This window comes from Scyliorhinus torazame, chromosome 2, assembly GCF_047496885.1.
Source record: "Scyliorhinus torazame isolate Kashiwa2021f chromosome 2, sScyTor2.1, whole genome shotgun sequence".
Classification (NCBI taxonomy): Eukaryota; Metazoa; Chordata; class Chondrichthyes; order Carcharhiniformes; family Scyliorhinidae; genus Scyliorhinus; species Scyliorhinus torazame.
The window spans coordinates 220,380,658-220,399,830 of record NC_092708.1 but is presented as its reverse complement, the minus strand read 5'-3'; the positions used below and the strand labels follow the sequence as shown (position 1 = coordinate 220,399,830).

General features: G+C 46.5%; 1 protein-coding gene across 1 annotated transcript in view; it reads right to left on the bottom strand.

Annotated features, from left to right (window-relative positions):
* cps1 (carbamoyl-phosphate synthase 1, mitochondrial) overlaps window positions 1-19,173 on the bottom strand; it is a 204,232-nt gene that overhangs the window by 158,837 nt on the left and 26,222 nt on the right. Inside the window, exons 2-6 of the mRNA XM_072484190.1 lie at window positions 18,209-18,318; window positions 10,897-11,041; window positions 3,388-3,477; window positions 1,573-1,629; window positions 1,389-1,481 (exon numbers count right to left, since the gene is read on the bottom strand). Coding sequence (XP_072340291.1) covers window positions 1,389-1,481; window positions 1,573-1,629; window positions 3,388-3,477; window positions 10,897-11,041; window positions 18,209-18,318 — 495 coding nt within the window. The remainder of the gene's footprint in view (window positions 1-1,388; window positions 1,482-1,572; window positions 1,630-3,387; window positions 3,478-10,896; window positions 11,042-18,208; window positions 18,319-19,173) is intronic.

Below are 19,173 nucleotides of genomic sequence, written 5' to 3'. Positions count from 1 at the left end.
TTTCTTATCCTTGCCAAAGGATTTCATACTGGCACAGTAAAACCGTAATGATAATTCCAGCTTTCAGCCTAGATGCAAGGTGCACGGGGTACTTCTCAATCTGAAACCACAAAGGGAGCTCCCCTTGCCCAATACAATGCAACCCAAATTCCTGACCACACTTCAGTCTCCATTTCCTGAAATCTTTATTTCCTGGGTCCTCCTCATGCCTAACAAATTTGATTGAATTTTCTGAGGTGGTGACCAGGTGTGTAGATGTGGGTAGTGCAGTTGATGTAGCTTACATGGATTTCAGCAAAGCGTTTGACAAGGTCCCACATGGGAGACTTATAAAGAAAGCAAATGCACATGGGATACAGGGTAATTCAGAAACATAGAAAATAGGAGCCGGAAGAGGCCATTCGGCCCTGTGAGACCTGTTCCGCAATTCATTATGATCATGGCTGATCCAACTCAAAAGCCTAAGCCCACTTCCCCCCCTCCCCCCACACCATATCCTTTGATCCCCTTTGTCCTAAGTGCTATATCTAACTGCTTCTTGAAAACATACAACGTTTTGGCCTCAACTATTTCCTGTGGTAACAAATTCCACAGGCCGACCACGCTCTGGGTGAAGACATTTCTCCTCATCTCAGTCCTAAATGGTCTACCCCGCATCCTCAGACTGTGACCCCTGGTTCTGGTCATACCCACATTCAGGATCAACATAGAATCGTAGAATTTACAGGGCAGAAGGAGGCCATTTGGTCCATCGTGTCTGCATTGGCTCTTGAAAAGAGCATCCCACTTAAGCCCACACCTCCACCCTATCCCCGTAAACCAGTAATCCCATCTAACCTAAGGGTAATTTAGCATGGCCAATCCACCTAACCTGCACATCTTTGGACTGTGGGAGGAAACCGGTGCACCCAGAGGAAACCCACGCACACACGGGGAGAACGTGCAGACTCCGCACAGACAGTGACCCAGCGGGGAATCGAACCTGGGACCCTGGAGCAACTGTGCTAACTAGTGTCCTACCTTGCCTCCAGCCAACATCCTTCCTGCATCTACCCTGTCTAGTCCTGTTAGGATTTTATAGGTTTCTATGCGATCCACCCCTCATCCTTCTGAACTCCAGTGAATACAATCCAAACCGCTTAAATCTCTCTTTACGTGTCGGTGCAGACTCGATGGACCAAAGGGCCTCTTCTGCACTGTATTTTATTTCTGTGATCCTCCCTACCCACACTGCAGTCCCCATTCACCATATCTCAATCTCTCCTGGAATCACCCTCATGACAATGAGGAGTTTAAAATTGCAAATCTCTGAAAGGAGTTGAGAGCAAATGACATGTTGTTCACCAGACAAATCTATAAAAACAAACAGAATGTTAAATAAAACTTACCTTGGTTGATATCTCTGCCATCAGATTTCGTAGGTTAGGATCTACAAATTCTACAGGATCGCCTTCAAACTCAATTTTACCGAGAATTGTTCCCTGTGAAGAATTTTGTTTAGATGAGTAAAATGACTCTCAGGAAAACTCAATTTTGTTGTGAGAATTTCAAAATGGCCACCATGCTGCTTACCTTATCCCGGACAATCTTTGTGAGCATTCTGGTGTCTATTCCATAAAGGGCTGGAATCTGTTCCACAACAAAATAATAATAATAATCTTTATTAGTGTCACAAGTAGGCTTACATTAACACTGCAATGAAGATACTGAAAATCCCCGAGTCGCCACACTCCGACGCCTGTTCGGGTACGCAGAGGGAGAATTCAGAATGTCCAATTTACCTAACAAGCACGTCTTTCGGGACTTGTGGGAGGAAACCGGAGCACCCGGAGAAAACCCACGCAGACACAGGGAGAATGTGTAAGCTCCGCAGGGACAGTGACTCGGGGCCGGGATCGAACCCGGATCCTCAGCGCCGTGAGACAGAGTTGGTGCAGACTCGATGGGCCGAATGGCCTCCATCTGCACTTTAGGAATTTTATGATAACAGACCCAAGGAAGATGGACTCTGCAGACCAGGTAAACCCCAGGCTTTTGGGTTTGGACATAGTGTCAAAAGGTTATTCAGACTAGAAAGATCTCAGGCTCACAATCAGGTCATTTCAGCCAGGCCACAGTTCTGGTATATTTGGTACTTTGGACTTGAAAGGTCATGTTTATTGGCACTGAGTGATGCCAGGAGTGGCAGGGCAAATGAGTTCAAATGGATCCTGTGTAAATCGAACCACAGAGTACAAAGATAAGGAAGTTATGATTAAAATATATGAAACATTAGATTGGGCTCAACTGGAATTGTGTTCAATTCTAGACCATGCTTAGACTTTAGAAAGGGGTGCAGGTAGGATTTACAAGACTTGTCCTGGGATGACTGAATCCAGGTACGTGGACAAATTGAAGAAACTGGACAGTTTTCCTTGGAGAAGAGAAGGTTCAGAGGAGATTTGATAGCAGTATTCAAAATCATGGTGGATCGAGGCAGACTAAATAGAGAGAAACTGTTCCCTTTGGCAAAGGGACAAGAGCTAGAGCACAAAGTATCGAAGATGGCATGAAAACATTTTTGTTTTTAAACAGCGCAAGTGGTTTGTATCCAAAATGCACTGCCTGTGAGTGTGATGGCAGCATATTTAACTGTAGCTTTCTAAAATAAATTGGACAAGAATTTAAAGATTTATTCATGGTTATTGGGAAAGAGTTGGGGGGGGGGGGAAGTGGGACTAGTTGAGTTGCTCTTGCAGGAAGAGCATGGAATCGATGGGCTGAATGGTCTCCTGTACTGTAATCATTCTATGATTCTGGGTTGGCCTGCAGGCCCATGGAACTCAGCACTATAGGAACGTGGGGACTTCCAATACACACTTAAGAGGTGCCAGCAAACGCTCTGCTCCAACAACACACTGCCTAAAAACAATTCTCTGCTTCCTTCACTCTTTTGCTAAGTTTATACTTCCAGTTACTGATTCACCAACCAGGGGAAATGTTCAGAGTTAAAGCCATACTGTACCACTTCCAAAGAATATTTGGACATTTGTTGACAGGTTTTTCCAAGATCCTCAGATAGCTCAGAGATAAACGCAATATGTAATTGAAGAATAAAGATCCTTTACCCCAGATCTAATCTGCGCTCTACCGAAACCAGCTGGGCTATGACAATGCTGCTACAATTAGTCTCAGCAGCCCCAGGTCCTGGACTATACTCTTACAGAGCATCTGCACCTCTGGCAGGGGCACAAATAGGACCAGAAGTGAACTCTCTGGCCAAACGTGAGGGACCTCACTCCACCATTCACAAACTGGAAAAAGGCCATGGACAAGGCACCTTAAATCTGTACTTAACAAGAGACTGTGTGGGGGAGTGCGGAATGAGAGAAGGGAATCGCAATTTACCTTTTCTTCATTTAACCACTCGCCCAGTGATTTAACCGAGTTCCAGTGACTATAGTTGTGGCTGTAATCCTGCACTAGTAATCCAGAAACCTAGAAGTAACAGAGCAAGAGATTATTGCACGCAGTGCTCATGTGTCCAATGCATCTTATCATGAATTCTTAAGTTTATCACTGATTGCTTTCCACTTCAGATACCCAGAATAAGCAATCACTGCACCCGCCTCCCCAATCCTGCTGTCTGGAGTAAAATATCTTCAAACGGTGCCATCAAATACTCCTAGGGTTGGTACAAAACCTCTCATTTCTCCAGCCAGAAACTGGCCATTTGTTACTGGAGATATAACAACGGCAGCACGTATAGACAGGAGAACAAGGAACTGCCAAATGCTTCAGCCTTGGACAGATAAAGAGAGGGCCAATAACTGTGCATGGAGGGAGTAGAAGGAAGGGGAAGGAGAGTTCGTTGTTGGCACTGTTCACTTTTCACTCTTTATGTCCAGTCAGGAAGCGAAGCATCTATGCACTGTCCTCTTTTCTAACATGTAAATGTTACATGCTCCTTTCCTGCTTTTCTCATTAACCAGAAGCTGCAGCTAATCAGTGCAGGGTACAGGGCCTGCCTACCAATGCACTTTAGCTCATTTTCAACCCTTCACAGGGTAATTTGAGAGCACACAAACCCAGAGGACATTTAGTAGAACTCCACAACCATTGTTTCTGTAATGAGCTTCCGAATGAGCTGAAGACCACCACACTGAAATTGGCTACTGCATTCCAAATCCCACCGACCAACACCACGAGCATTCTAAAACTATGATTCCACACGCCTTGAATTCCTAAGTTTATCACTGATTGCTTTCCACTTCAGGTACCCAGAATAAGTCATTACTGCACCCGCCTCCCCCAAAGCTGCTGCCTGGAGTTAAATGACTTCAAATGGTGCCATCAAATACTCCTAGGGTTGGTACGAACCTTCTCATTTCTCCATCCAGGAACTGGTCCTGTTTCACATCTTTCAACCACCACATTCTATCACTAGCCATGCTATAGAAAGGTCTCTAATTGACTGTACATCTATATCCCCCAACCCAAATAGCCACAGTAGATACCCAAATTTATAAAGAGTGTTCTGTTTTGGGATTGTGTCTTTAATTTAGGGTGAAATGAAGGATGTCATGTGACATGTTCTGAAGTCTGCCCCACAACCTGGGTGGTTTGAGGATGACACGGGGAGTGCACATGGTGTAAAAATAAGAACAAAGTTTTATTTACAAATGTTAGGTATACATTTCACGGTAGACCCCTACCATGCTCCTGCTTGATCGGTGCCTTACTGGCCGACCTTATATACACTGGGTAATTGAGATACCCCGCCCCTTGTGGAGGAGCTCGTACTCTACAAGGAACACAGGGAAGACAAGCATTCTCATCCTGTAGGTCCCTTGAGGGATATTACAGTTTGATTGTTAGAGATTAAAGAGGGCCCATATTGTTTTACTGAGAAGAAGGTGCAAGATATTTACACTTGGCAGCACGCTGTGTACCGATAGTGGATAGACTGTGGGTCTCCAAAGTCCCAGAAAAGTGTTGAGAATGTTGGGTCATAAACAGTTATGCTTTAAAATGCCCATTTACTTTCAAGTTAAAAGCTAGTTAGAGTCTGAAGAATAGCCAACCAGCATTTCCACCTGAATTAAAGGCCCGTGTGATTGACATTGCCATGGAGATGGGTTTTGACAGGAGAAGGATATCAAGGAAGTCATTAGGAAAGAATTTCCAGCCCCCCCCCCCCCCAACCTATTTTCTCATGGCAGAGGCAGCCTGCCATTGGCTGGCAGAAAGATCTTCCAGTCCTACCAACGTCAATGGGATTTTGCACATGCCCACCCTCCGCCACTAGAGAATGTGCTGTGGGGGGAGTTGCCATCGGTGAGACTGAAAGATCATGCCGGCGGGAAGAGCCAGAACATTTTGCCCATTGTGTTATTGGGTTATTGGGCTTTCCGAAAATATCATTGAATATCACATGCAGGTCAGTCAGGTTCTGGGAGAGAGAGAACAGCTAATGGTCTAATATCTCCATGGTTCACCTTGCCAAAATACAGATGGGAGCTCACCTTTTGTTTGGAAAGAGCTCATTCTTGGGGAGTTACAATGAGGCTGGACATGTTGCCTAGCTCTAGCTACAGGGAGAAGTCTCCAGGAAAACCCACACCATGAAAAACAAAACGTTTCCATGCTGGGAAAGAAAAATTTCACATGTAAATCTGAATCTGGAAGCACGGAATGTCTACTAAAGGATCGCGTAACGTATACCTGTTAGTGGTTATTTTTTGGTTGTGTTAAAAGTTCTGCCCTCTGGATTAAAGTGTAAATTCCACAAAACATTGTTTAGTCGAAAATACACAGTCTGCTTGTTACAATAAACATCATAAAACGTGAAATCTTGTGTTATACTTTTAGCTATCAAGCTCATATTTCTCCTTAAAAGTTATCATTCTCTATGGGGATCATAACTAATTTTTCTGGGTAACTATTCGTGTAACCCTGTCCAATTTAAATGGATGTTTTGGATGGTTCCGAGTGCAGGTAAAGTGTCAAGGGAAGTTTGAACTTCCTGGGCAAATTCCATGCAACGCTTACCCGTGAGCGTCCAGGTGAGGATGGAGTTGAGCGGGGTCACAGTGCATCTTTGGGTACCCCTCAGGTACCCGACAGGTCGGCCGTTACGGCCCAATGAGAAATCCTGCACTGTATACATTAAAAGGTGGGTTAACTAATGCTGAAAACTTTCTTGAGGATCTATGGTACAATTCTATGGTGCAAATAACTTGTCACTTAAAAGTTTGATCTATTAGGCTCAATTGGGGGATTTGCCACTTCTGGTTTTTTTTTTGGGGGGGGGGGTGTTGTAGGGGGGTGGGGGATGGATTCGCCGGCAGGAGCAGAAAATCTCGATTTCCCGTTGCGATTGACCCCACCCACTCCCCCATCTAATAATAATCGCTTATTGTCACAAGTAGGCTTCAATGAAGTTACTGTGAATAGCCCCCCTAGTCGCCACATTCCGGCGCCTGTTCGGGGAGGCCGGTATGGGAATTGAACCCTTGCTGCTGGCCTTGTTCTGCATTACAAGCCAGCTGTTTAGCCCACTGTGCTAAACCAGCCCCTAAACCATGACATGATGCAATGAGAATCCTGACATACATTTAAATCTCATTATTAGGTCTTTACGCCTGACAATCCCCCCAACCACCCCATTATGATTGCCCATTTACGTTGGCGTGGCTTGAATCATTTTTCTTCTTCTTATACATTTAGAGTACCCAATTCATTTTTACCAATTAAGGGGCAATTTAGCGTGGTCAATCCACCTACCTTGCACATCTTTGGGTTGTGGGGGCGAAACCCACGCAAACACGGGGAGAATGTGCAAACTCCACACGGACAGTGACCCAGGGTCGAGATTCGAACCTGGGACCTTGGCGCCGTGGGACTGCAGTGCTACCAGTGCGCCACCATGCTGCCCCGGCATGGCTTGAATCATGACAGGTCTCCCAGGGCGTGGGTGTACATTGCTGGGAGAGGATTAATGCCTGAGCACTGCTCCTGGCAGGGGGTGTTTTTGCAAGGGGGACTTCTGTGGGGGCTGTTTGTTGTGTGACGTGTGCCAGGGGTGGATAGTGGGGGGTCTATATTTTATTTCTTGTATCAGGGAAACCTTTAGAAAGAGCTCCACAATCTTTTAAGACTGAAATTGCGAACGGGAAACATGGTGGCACCTGCCCCTTCAGCTTCTTTTGGGCTATGAGCCGAGCGATACGGTGGGAATAGCTGCCTATGGACTGGCGGTTTCCTCGACTTTTTTCCGGCTTGCACTCTGCCTATTTTCACCCAATGACATATGCTGATGGAGCTGATAAATGCAATCCAAGTTTGGGCTAACCTTCTCCCTCTGATTGTCACTGTTTTTCCTAATTTTCCTGGTCCAAACCTTGTCCAGGACATAGTCCTGTCATGTATGCTCTGCCCAAAGACAGGAGGACCCTTGGCTCAGTGTGCTGTTGATATGGCCTGAGCAGTTTCCTTGTCCATTTTTTTGTCAGAGGTGGATTCCTATTGCTGTCCACACTCAGGGACAGGGTAAGAAAGCAGATTCCAAGCCTACCTCAGCCAGAAATTGAATCAAACTCACACTGTTGGTGTTACTCTGAATCACAGTCTAGGAACCTTGACTGGTTCTGTACCATAGCACATCTGCATACAGAAGGTTGGATGTGTGATAGAACACAACTGTTTGGAAAGTGCCTGCCACAAAGACTAACATCAGCAGAGCCTGAGTGTGTTTCCTGGTCCTTAGAGTGGCTTGAGTATCAGGCTGGAGTTCCCAAGCCTGGTTACAAGTGGCCATAGCTGCTATTATGACTTCCTATCTTTTGGCTTATCCAAATGTATTTCTTGAACACACAAGGATCATTGGACTTTGTATCATGGACTGCAAGGACCCAGGAGCAAACTATACCATTTCAATTCCACCATCTGTCATTTCTGCCAGTGTGGTGGATGGGGGAAACTTAATTTGGCTTGAAGCCAAATATCAGTTTCCCAACACCAGGATGAGCATTAGGAATCCTGGGCGGGATTTTCTCAGCCCGTGGCCGGGCCGGAGAATCCCCGCGACTGGGCCACGCCGCCCCGACGCCGGCACGCGATTCTCCACAGAGCGGAGAATCGGCACCATTGGCGCCGGCGTGTTTGGTGCAGCGCCGGTCGCGGGCCGCTCTATGCAGCAGGTCCGCTGATTCTCGGCCCGGAATGGGCCGAGTGGCCGCAGTTAAAACACTGAGTCCAGCCGGCGGCGTCCACACCTGCTCACAGCTGGTGGGAACTCTGTGTGCAAGCGTCGGGTAACGGCCTGTGGGGCGGGGGCCTCCGATGCGGCCTGGCCCGCGATTGGGGTCCACTGATAGGCCGGCCGGCCTCTCTCTCCCCCGGCCACTTTTCCTACGTGCACCCCCCTGTAGTCCTGCGCCATGTTGCGTTGGGGCCAACCGTTGAAGGAGGCCACCGCGCATGCACGCACTGGCGCCGGTGCCACTGAGCATGTGCTCGTTGGCACCGGCGCCACTGCGCATGCACAGATCCCGCGGCGCACAGTTCGCACTGGCGTTAACCGCTCCAGCGCTGTGCTGGCCCCCTGTAGAGGCTAGAATTACTCCTGGCAGTGGCCCGTTCACGCCATCACGCATTTACGACGGCGTGGACACTCCGCCACGGGATCGGAGAATCCCGTCCCCTGTCCCCAGGACTTGGTTGAAGTTGGGTTAAATGCGGGGAGAAGGCTGGTTAATTGCGGGGTGAAGAAGGGGTGAAGATGGGTTCAATGTGGGGTGAAGACGGGTTAAATGTGGGGTAAACACAGGTTGAAGGCGGGTTAAATGCGAGTTGAAGGCAGATTAAGGCATGTTGAAGGCGGATTAAGGCAGGTTAAAGGCGGATTAAGGCAGGTTGACGGCGGACTAAGGCAGGTTGAAGGCAGATTAAGGCAGGTTGAAGGCAGATTAAGGCAGGTTGAAGGCAGATTAAGGCAGGTTGAAGGTGGATTAAGGCAAATTGAAGGCAGATTAAGGCAGGTTGAAGGCGGATTAAGGCAGGTTGAAGGCGGATTAAGGCAGGTTGAAGATGGACTAAAGTAGGTTGAAGGTGGATTAAGGCAGGTTTAAAGCGGATTAAGGCAGGTTGCAGGTGGACTAAGGCAGGTTGAAGGTGGACTAAAGCAGGTTGAAGGCGGATTAAGGCAGATTAAGGCAGGTTGAAGGCGGATTAAGGCAGGTTGAGAAGGACTAAAGTAGGTTGAAGGTGGATTAAGGCAGGTTGAAAGCGGATTAAGGCAGGTTGAAGGCGGATTAAGGCAGGTTGAAGGTGGACTAAGGCAGGTTGAAGACGGATTAAGGCAGGTTGAAGGTGGATTAAGGCAGGTGAAGGCGTATTAAGGCAGGTTGAAGGCAGATTAAAGGCAGGTTGAAGGTGGACTAAGGCAGGTTGAAGGCGGATTAAGGCAGGTTGAAGGCGGATTAAAGGCAGGTTGAAGGTGGACTAAGGCAGGTTGAAGGCGGACTAAGGCAGGTTGAAGGCGGATTAAGGCAGGTTGAAGGCGGACTAAGGCAGGTTGAAGGCGGATTAAAGGCAGGTTGAAGGTGGACTAAGGCAGGTTGAAGGCGGATTAAAGGCAGGTTGAAGGTGGACTAAGGCAGGTTGAAGGCGGATTAAAGGCAGGTTGAAGGTGGACTAAGGCAGGTTGAAGGCGGATTAAGGCAGGTTGAAGGTGGACTAAGGCAGGTTGAAGGTGGATTAAGGCAGGTTGAAGGCGGACTAAGGCAGGTTGAAGGCGGACTAAGGCAGGTTGAAGGCGGATTAAGGCAGGTTGAAGGCGGATTAAGGCAGGTTGAAGGCGGACTAAGGCAGGTTGAAGGTGGACTAAGGCAGGTTGAAGGCGGATTAAAGGCAGGTTGAAGGTGGACTAAGGCAGGTTGAAGGCGGATTAAGGCAGGTTGAAGGCGGATTAAAGGCAGGTTGAAGGTGGATTAAAGGCAGGTTGAAGGCGGATTAACGCAGGTTGAAGGCGGACTAAGGCAGGTTGAAGGTGGACTAAGGCAGGTTGAAGGCGGATTAAGGCAGGTTGAAGGCGGACTAAGGCAGGTTGAAGGCGGATTAAGGCAGGTTGAAGGCGGACTAAGGCAGGTTGAAGGCGGATTAAGGCAGGTTGAAGGCGGACTAAGGCAGGTTGAAGGCGGATTAAGGCAGGTTGAAGGCGGATTAAAGGCAGGTTGAAGGCGGACTAAGGCAGGTTGAAGGTGGACTAAGGCAGGTTGAGTTTTCTGATGAACAATGTCGATTAATTCTTTTGCAGCATTAGCATCTCATTCATTCTCATTAAAAGCCCACCTTGCTGGAATTAATGTCCCTCTCCAAATTAAGATCCCCACAAGTTAGAAAATGGAACGTTCACTTTTATGCCTGTACCTAAGTGATGTGCACCTGGCACGCTCAACTTAAATCCACAACTCTGAGGTGAGTAGACACTGCTTTCACCTTCTTGGTCCCCAAATCACAATTTGACTCACATCACGTGCTGATACCACAAGCTGCACCAAGTCTAGATATAGGAAGCAGGTGATGGGGGGGGGGGGGGGGGGGGGGGGGGGGGCACCAGAAAATGGGTGCAGCGGGATGGAGGACCCCACCCCATGTCTTCCATTCCCACCACAGAACTTCGACTTCAGAATGGAATTTCCCACACACCGAATCCAGTAAGTAGTGTTTCTCTAACTCCATTATCACACTTTGGATACAATTCCAATCATCATTTTATGTAACAGGTTTTCCCCGTAACAGCAAATAAACAAATTTGATCATACATTCCAACACATTAGGGTAAATAATGCTTCATCAAGAGATCAATAAACTTGCCCACTTACCAAGTACACATTCATGAGTAGCAAGTATTACCTGGATAAATTCAGACTCCACATATTTCATTAATCCCAATTCATCCAATTTCTTCGTGTCTGGCACCCCATAGTTTCCTGCCATGGGGGATGTGAGAGCCAGGATCTGTCCTCTATAGCTTGGGTCTGTCAAGGTCTCAGGGTAGCTAAAAAATAAAAAATTTAAATTCAAAAATATCAACAGAAGAAAACTTTGCAAGTACCTTTGCTCTTTGTAATTCTTACAATGCGATGTTTACTGTTGATAGGCACTACTCAATTCACAGACATGCAGTAATGAGCTGAAAGATCTGCTTGTGGGTGATGAAAGAATCAGGATGCATCTTATTAAAATAAAGACACGACCAGACTGCAGGCTAATTCAGCCTTGGGTGTAGCACAGACAGGGTCAGAAAATGAGGAAATTAGCAGACCTGTACTGCTGGTATATCACATGGCACTCACCAATGTTTGTAAGAAAAATACCACAAATCATTGGCTTGCCACTTTGAGGAATGTGTCAACTTGTTCTACAATGACAGAGGGCATGTGCCTGCATCCATCTTGGGAGCTTCTAATCGCAACTGTACGGGTTCTCAAGTAGCTTGCTGTGCAAACTGAGAGTTTACTTGACAACAACTTCCCTTACTGGCTGGGAGGAGGCACAATCACTGGATTCCAGCTACAGGAAGAGCTTAGAGCCAGAGCGATACAATTGGAGGCAACCAGAGCCCCAAATCAAAGAAATCGTAGGGAATTGGGGGAAATTCTCCACTGGATGAAGTCATACCTAGCACAAAGGAAGATATATATGAGTGAGTTCTCCCAGTGAGCCAGAGAGGAAACAGCCAGAGTGAGACAGCAAAGAGTGAGTTTGGGAATTTGAATCTAGGTGGGAATTTGAAGCTGGGTGGGGAGGAAGTGTTTTTTATCCCTGGTAAGTGACTGGTAAGTAGTTTTTCTTTTCATTGTCTAATTTATTTATTTTTTCTTTCGTTTTTTGGAATTGTAGTTGTATAAGTTTACCTAAGGTTTAAGACATGGCAGGAGATCTCAGACCCATGTCATGCTCCTCGTGTGCGATGTGGGAGCTCAGGGACACGTCCACTGTCCCTGGCTCCTTCACATGCAAGAAGTGTGTCCAGTTGCAGCTCCTGTTAGACCGCTTGACGGCTCTGGAGTTGCGGGTGGATTCACCTTGGAGCATCCGCGATGCTGAGGACGTTGTTTAGCGAGTTGGTCACACCGCAGGTGAAAGGTACTGAGGGAGATAGAAAATGGGTGACCAAAAGACAGAGCAAGAGTAGGAAGGCAGTGCAGGTGTCCCCTGCGGTCATCTACCTGCAAAACAGATATACCGCTTTGGATACTGTTGAGGGAGATGGCTCACCAGGGGAAGGCAGCAGCAGCCAGATTCATGGCACCGTGGCTGGCTCTGCTGCGCAGCTGGGCAGGAAGAAGAATGGCAGGGCTATAGTGATAGGGGACTCAATTGTAAGGGGAATAGACAGGCGGTTCTGCAGACACAATCGAGACTCCAGGATGATATGTTGCCTCCCTGGTGCAAGGGTCAAGGATGTCTCGGAGCGGCTGCAGGACATTCTGGGGGGGGAGGGTAAACAGCCAGCTGTCGTGGTGCACATAGGCACCAACGATATAGGTAAAAGACGGGACGAGGTCCTACAAGCTGAATTTAGGGAGCTAGGAGTTAAACTAAAAAGTAGGACCTCAAAGGTAGTAATCTCAGGATTGCTACCAGTGCCACGAGCTAGTCAGAGTAGGAATGTCAGGATAGAGAGGATGAATACGTGGCTCGAGAGATGGTGCAAGAGGGAGGGATTCAAATTCCTGGGACATTGGAACCGATTCTGGGGGAGGTGGGACCAGTACAAACCGGACGGTCTGCACCTGGGCAGGACTGGAACCGATGTCCTAGGGGGGGTGTTTGCTAGAGCTGTTGGGGAGAGTTTAAACTAATGTGGCAGGGGGGTGGGAACCGATACAGGAAGTTGGAAGGTAGTAAAACAGGGACAGAAATAAAAGGCAGTAAGGGGGAAAGTGTAAGGCAGAGAAGCCATAGTCAAAAATCAAAAAGGGCGACAGTACAAGGTACAGTGACTGAGGGGAGCTCAGTGAATAGGACCAGGAATACTAAAAGAAATAAAACGGGAAGTGAAAACATTAATGGTAAGCGATGCGGCAGGTTGTTACAGGAAGATGTGGGTTCGACGACAAGGAAAATTAGGAGAAAGGTTAAGAGGAAATATAACTTAGGAGAGGTTACTGATCGAGGTGTTAAGATTCAGAACAGAGGTAAAAAAGTCAACATAAGTGTACTTTACCTGAATGCTCGTAGTATTCGGAATAAGGTAAATGAGTTGATGGCGCAAATCATCATGAATGACTATGATTTAGTGGCCATTACTGAAACATGGTTAAAGGATGGTCACACCTGGGAGTTAAATATCCGAGGGTATCAAACTTTTCGGAAGGACAGAGTGGATGGTAAGGGAGGTGGTGTAGCTCTGTTACTTAAGGATGACATCCGGGCAATAGTAAGGGATGACATCGGTGCAATGGAGGATAAGATTGAATCCATTTGGGTGGATATCAGGAATAGTAAGGTGAAAAAGTCACTGATAGGAGTAGTCTATAGGCCACCAAAGAGTAACATTATGGTGGGGCAGGAAATAAACAAAGAAATAACAGATGCATGTAGAAATGGTACAGCAGTTATCATGGGGGATTTTAATCTACATGTCGATTGGTTTAACCAGGTCGGTCAAGGCAGCCTTGAGGAGGAGTTTATAGAATGTATCCGCGATAGTTTCCTAGAACAATATGTAATGGATCCTACGAGGGAACAAGCGGTCATAGATCTGGTCCTGTGTAATGAGACAGGATTGATTCATGATCTCATAGTTAGGGATCCTCTCGGAAGGAGCGATCACAATATGGTGGAATTTAAAATACAGATGGAGGGTGAGAAGGTATAATCAAACACTAGTGTTTTGTGCTTAAACAAAGGAGATTACAATGGGATGAGTGAAGAACTAGCTAAGGTAGACTGGGAGCAAAGACTTATTGGTGAAACAGTTGAGGAACAGTGGAGAACCTTCCAAGCGATTTTTCACAGTGCTCAGCAAAGGTTTATACCAACAAAAAGGAAGAACGGTAGAAAGAGGGGAAATCGAACATGGAAATCTAAGGGAGAGTATCAAATTGAAGGAAAAAGCATACAAAGTGGCAAAGATTACTGTGAGACTAGAGGACTGGGAAATCTTTAGGGGGCAACAGAAAGCTACTAAAAAAGCTATAAAGAAGAGTAAGATAGAGTATGAGAGTAAATTTGCTCAGAATATAAAAACAGATAGTAAATGTTTCTACAAATATATAAAACAAAAAAGAGTGGCTAAGGTAAATATTGGTCCTTTAGAGGATGAGAAGGGAGATTTAATAATGCGAGATGAGGAAATGGCTGAGGAACTGAACAGGTTTTTGGGTCAGTGTTCACATTGGAAGACACAAATAACATGCCAGTGACTGATAGAAATGAGGCTATGACAGGTGAGGACCTTGAGAGGATTGTTATCACTAAGGAGGTAGTGATGGGCAAACTAATGGGGCTAAAGGTAGACAAGTCTCCTGGCCCTGATGGAATGCATCCCAGAGTGCGAAAAGAGATGGCTAGGGAAATTGCAAATGCACTAGTGATAATTTACCAAAATTCACTAGACTCTGGGGTGGTCCCGGCGGATTGGGAATTAGCAAACGTGACACCACTGTTTAAAAAAGGAGGTAGGCAGAAAGCGGGTAATTATAGGCCAGTGAGCTTAACTTTGGTAGTAGGGGAGATGCTGGAAATCTATCATCAAGGCAGACGCAGCATGGGTTCATAAAGGGCAGTTCGTGCCTCACTAATTTAGTGGAATTGTTTGAGGACATTACCAGTGTGGTAGATAACGGGGAGCCAATGGATGTGGTCTATCTGGATTTCAGGAAAGCCTTTGACAAGGTGCCACACAAAAGGTTGCTTCATAAGATAAAGATGCATGGTATTAAGGGGAAAGTAGTAGCATGGATAGAGGATTGGTTAATTAATAGAAAGCAAAGAGTGGGGATTAATGGGTGTTTCTCTGGTTGGCAATCAGTAGCTAGTGGTGTCCCTCAGGGATCAGTGTTGGGCCCACAATTGACATAGATGATTTGGAGTTGGGGACCAAGGGCAATGTGTCCAAGTTTGCAGACGACACTAAGATAAGTGGTAAAGCAAAAAGTGCAGTGGATACTGGAAGTCTGCAGAGGGATTTGGATAGGCTAAATGAATGGGCTAGGGTCTGGCAGATGGAATACAATGTTGACAAATGTGAGGTTATCCATTTTGGTAGGAATAACAGCAAAAGGGATTATTATTTAAATGATAAAATATTAAAACATGCTGCTGTGCAGAGAGACCTGGGTGTGCTCGTGCATGAGTTGCAAAACGTTGGTTAACAGGTTCAACAGGTGATTAAGAAGGCGAATGGAATGTTGTCCTTCATTGTTAGAGGGATGGAATTTAAGACTATGGAGGTTATTTTGCAATTGTATAAGGTGTTAGTGAGGCCACACCTGGAGTATTGCGTTCAGTTTTGGTCTCCTTACTTGAGAAAGGATGTACTGGCACTGGAGGGTGTGCAGAGGAGATTCACTAGGTTGATCCCAGAGCTGAAGGGGCTGAATTACGAGGAGAGGTTGAGTAGACTAGGACTGTACTCGTTGGAATTTAGAAGGATGAGGGGGGATCTTATAGAAACATATAAAATGATGAAGGGAATAGATAGGATAGATGCGGGCAGGTTGTTTCCACTGGCGGGTGAAAGCAGAACTAGGGGGCATAGCCTCAAAATAAGGGGAAGCAGATTTAGGACTGAGTTTAGGAGGAACTTCTTCACCCAAAAGGTTGTGAATCTATGCAATTCCTTGCCCAGTGAAGCAGTAGAGGCTCCTTCATTCAATGTTTTTAAGATAAAGATAGATAGTTTTTTGAAGAATAAAGGGATTAAGGGTTATGGTGTTCGGGCCGGAAAGTGAAGCTGAGTCCACAAAACATCAGCCATGATCTCATTGAATGGTGGAGCAGACTCGAGGGGCCAGATGGCCTAATCCTGCTCCTAGTTCTTATGTTCTTATATATAGTTCTCAAAGGCCAATCATCTCAGTTCCATAACATCACTGTGAGAGTTCCTCAGGGTAATGTCCTCGGCCTAATCACCTTCAACTGCTTCATTAATTATTTTCCCTCCAACATTAGGTCAGAAGTAGGAATATTCATTGACGATGTGGCACAGTCGCACAGTGGTTAGCACTGCTGCCTCACAGCACCGGGGACCCAGGTTCAATTCCGACCTTCGGTAACTGTCTGTCTGGAGATTGTACATTCTCCTAGCGTCTGTGTGGGTTTCCTCCGGGTGCTCTGGTTTCCTCCAAAGAAGTGTACGTTAAGTATATTAGCCATGCTAAAATTGATCCTTAATGTTTAAAGGTTAGGTGGGATTGTGTGGTTACGGGGATAGGTGGGGAAGTGGACCTTGGTGGGGTGCACTTTCAGAGGATCGGTGCAGACTCGATGGGCTGAATGGCCTCCTTCTGCACTGTAGGCATCCTATAATTCTATAATTGCACAATGTTCACTACCATTCGCAACTCCTCACATACTGGAAAAGTTCATGCCCAAATACAGCAATACCTGGACAACATTCGGACATGTACTGGTTAATGCCAAGTCACTCAAATACAAGACAATGATCATCTCCAACAAGTGAGAATCTAGCCATCTCCCCTTGACATTCAATGGCATTACCATCACAGAATCCCCCACTATCAAAATCGGAGGTGTTACCATTGACCAAAAGCTAAACTGTACCAGCCACCATAAATACTGTGGCTAAAAAGAACAGGTCAGAGGCTAGGAATTCTGTGGTGAATAATTCACCTCCTCAAAGAACAAAGAAGAACAAAGACCAATACAGCATAGGAACAGGCCCTTCGGCCCTCCAAGCCTGTACCGGTCATGATACTAACCTTTGCCAAAACCCTCAGCACTTCCTTGTGCTGTATCCCTCGATACCCATCCCAGGACAGCACGGTAGCATTGTGGATAGCACAATTGCTTAACAGCTCCAGGGTCCCAGGTTCGATTCCGGCTTGGGTCACTGTCTGTGCGGAGACTGCACATCCTCCCCATGTGTGCGTGGGTTACCTCCGGGTGCTCCAGTTTCCTCCCACAGTCCAAAGATGTGCAGGTTAGGTGGATTGGCCGTGATAAATTGCCCTTAGTGTCCAAAATTGCCCTTAGTGTTGGGTGGGGTTACTGGGTTATGGGGATAGGGTGGAGGTGTTGACCTTGGGTAGGGTGCTCTTTCCAAGAGCCGGTGCAGACTCGATGGGCCGAATGGCCTCCTTCTGTACTGTAAATTCTATGATAATCCATGTACTTCCGTCAAGACCCCTCCATCCTGGGAAGAGTGCCTCCCCATCCATTCTATCCATGCCCCTGATAATCTTCATAGAATAGGATTAGGATAATTCCCAATGCAGAGCAGCACTTTGAACAAAACTAAGCCCATCGAGGTTAAGGCACAGCGCAAATGAGGTACTACACAGTCCTATCAACACACACAGGAGCCACAACTGAGAATAACGCCTTTGTTGAGTGAGACATTTTATTACCTCCCATGCACCCCATGACCAACTTAGTGCCAAACGGAGGCAGCATCAAGCTCACCTCCACAGAAATTAATTGACTCTGTCCAAAGTTTTCCTGTAGAATCTTGGTACCAACAGGTAAACGCAGAAGTTCTGGAATTAATGGGAGAGATGATTCTGTCGGCACCATGGTATTCTTAATTATGTCAGACTGCTTTCTGAAGATGGTTAGGTCTCATTTAAAGGTGCCTCAGGGATGGGGTTGGTCACTTTTAAGGATGCCCACTCACGGATCTGGATACGGGAGTTGGTTTTAGCAGATAAATACAGAGCATAACAGCTATTATTTTCCCACCATCGAAAATCCCAAGTGATAAAGAGTGATCTTCGATGTTAGCCATGTCACAAAGTAGCCCTTCAATTACATCCTGCTACAGGAGAGCAATAAGGTTAAGTTAGGGCTGCTATTTCCCATGCTTAGCTTTCGAGGAAATACACGGTGTGCCTTGGGCAAGGAAAATGAAATCCGAAACCCAAATTGCCTACTGCTACCTCGAAAATAGGAAGTGACAAGTGTATCCCCACAATAGAGAAAGGTCACCAGGACAGGGAAAGCAGAAGCTTCATGCATATCACACGGTTCTCACCCAACCAATCCTGTGTTGAATACGACCTCTCCTGCAGTTGAGTGAGGGTACCCAAATGACAATCCTTTCATTTTTGTCCCATCGTCAAGGATCACTTGTGCTGTTTGTGCCTGAAAAAAGTTAAACACCTCAGTTAGTTTGTGCACAATGTATGGGACAGGATAACACTCGTATAAATAAATAAGTAAAGTCACCATAGTCCCAGATGACCACAGGCTGCTTTCCCCTTTGAGGGGGGAAAGCTGATTGGTGTTGATTTAACCTGAGGATCACCACACCTTGGACAAGGTTGAGAAGGAATAACCTCAGCCGCTACTGGAATTGAACCCACGCTGTTGGCGTGCTCTGCATCACAAATCAGCTGTCCAGCCAACTGAGCTAAACAATATAAATAATGCATAGGGGTATTACCTGGTGTCATGCCAAGTCACACAGGATGGTGACCGGCTTGCTTCCCAGCCTGTACAAAGTTAAAGCATTGCAAATGGACACCTGCACACATTAACTGCTGTACAGTGAACCTGCTGAAAACTGCTATTATATATAGACATCAGGGGACAGACGAACCATCACAATGAGGATAAGATTTTATTTTAGCTGTGACACCCACCAATTAAATACCCTGCCAAACTGGCCTTGAAATCTCAGGCAAGCTCCAGGGTCCACTCAAAATCAGAGGTCGTCAAGCACCCACGGGATTGATTTCCAAAAGGAATTCACATGCTTATCAGCAGAGGAGAACTACTGAGTTAGAAAGGCGAGAGAGAATGACACCTCGAATCACCAAATTGCCAAGTACAATCTATGCTGGGGGACTAATGGGAGGAATGTTTTCAATACCAGAGAGGGTCTCTGGCTGAGCCAGAGTGACAACGCAGGCTCTTATCCAGAAGCTCCCCCCCCCCCCACAGAAATCGGCACACACTATTTTCAAGGGATGTGGGAGGAGAACGGGGATGGTTGCA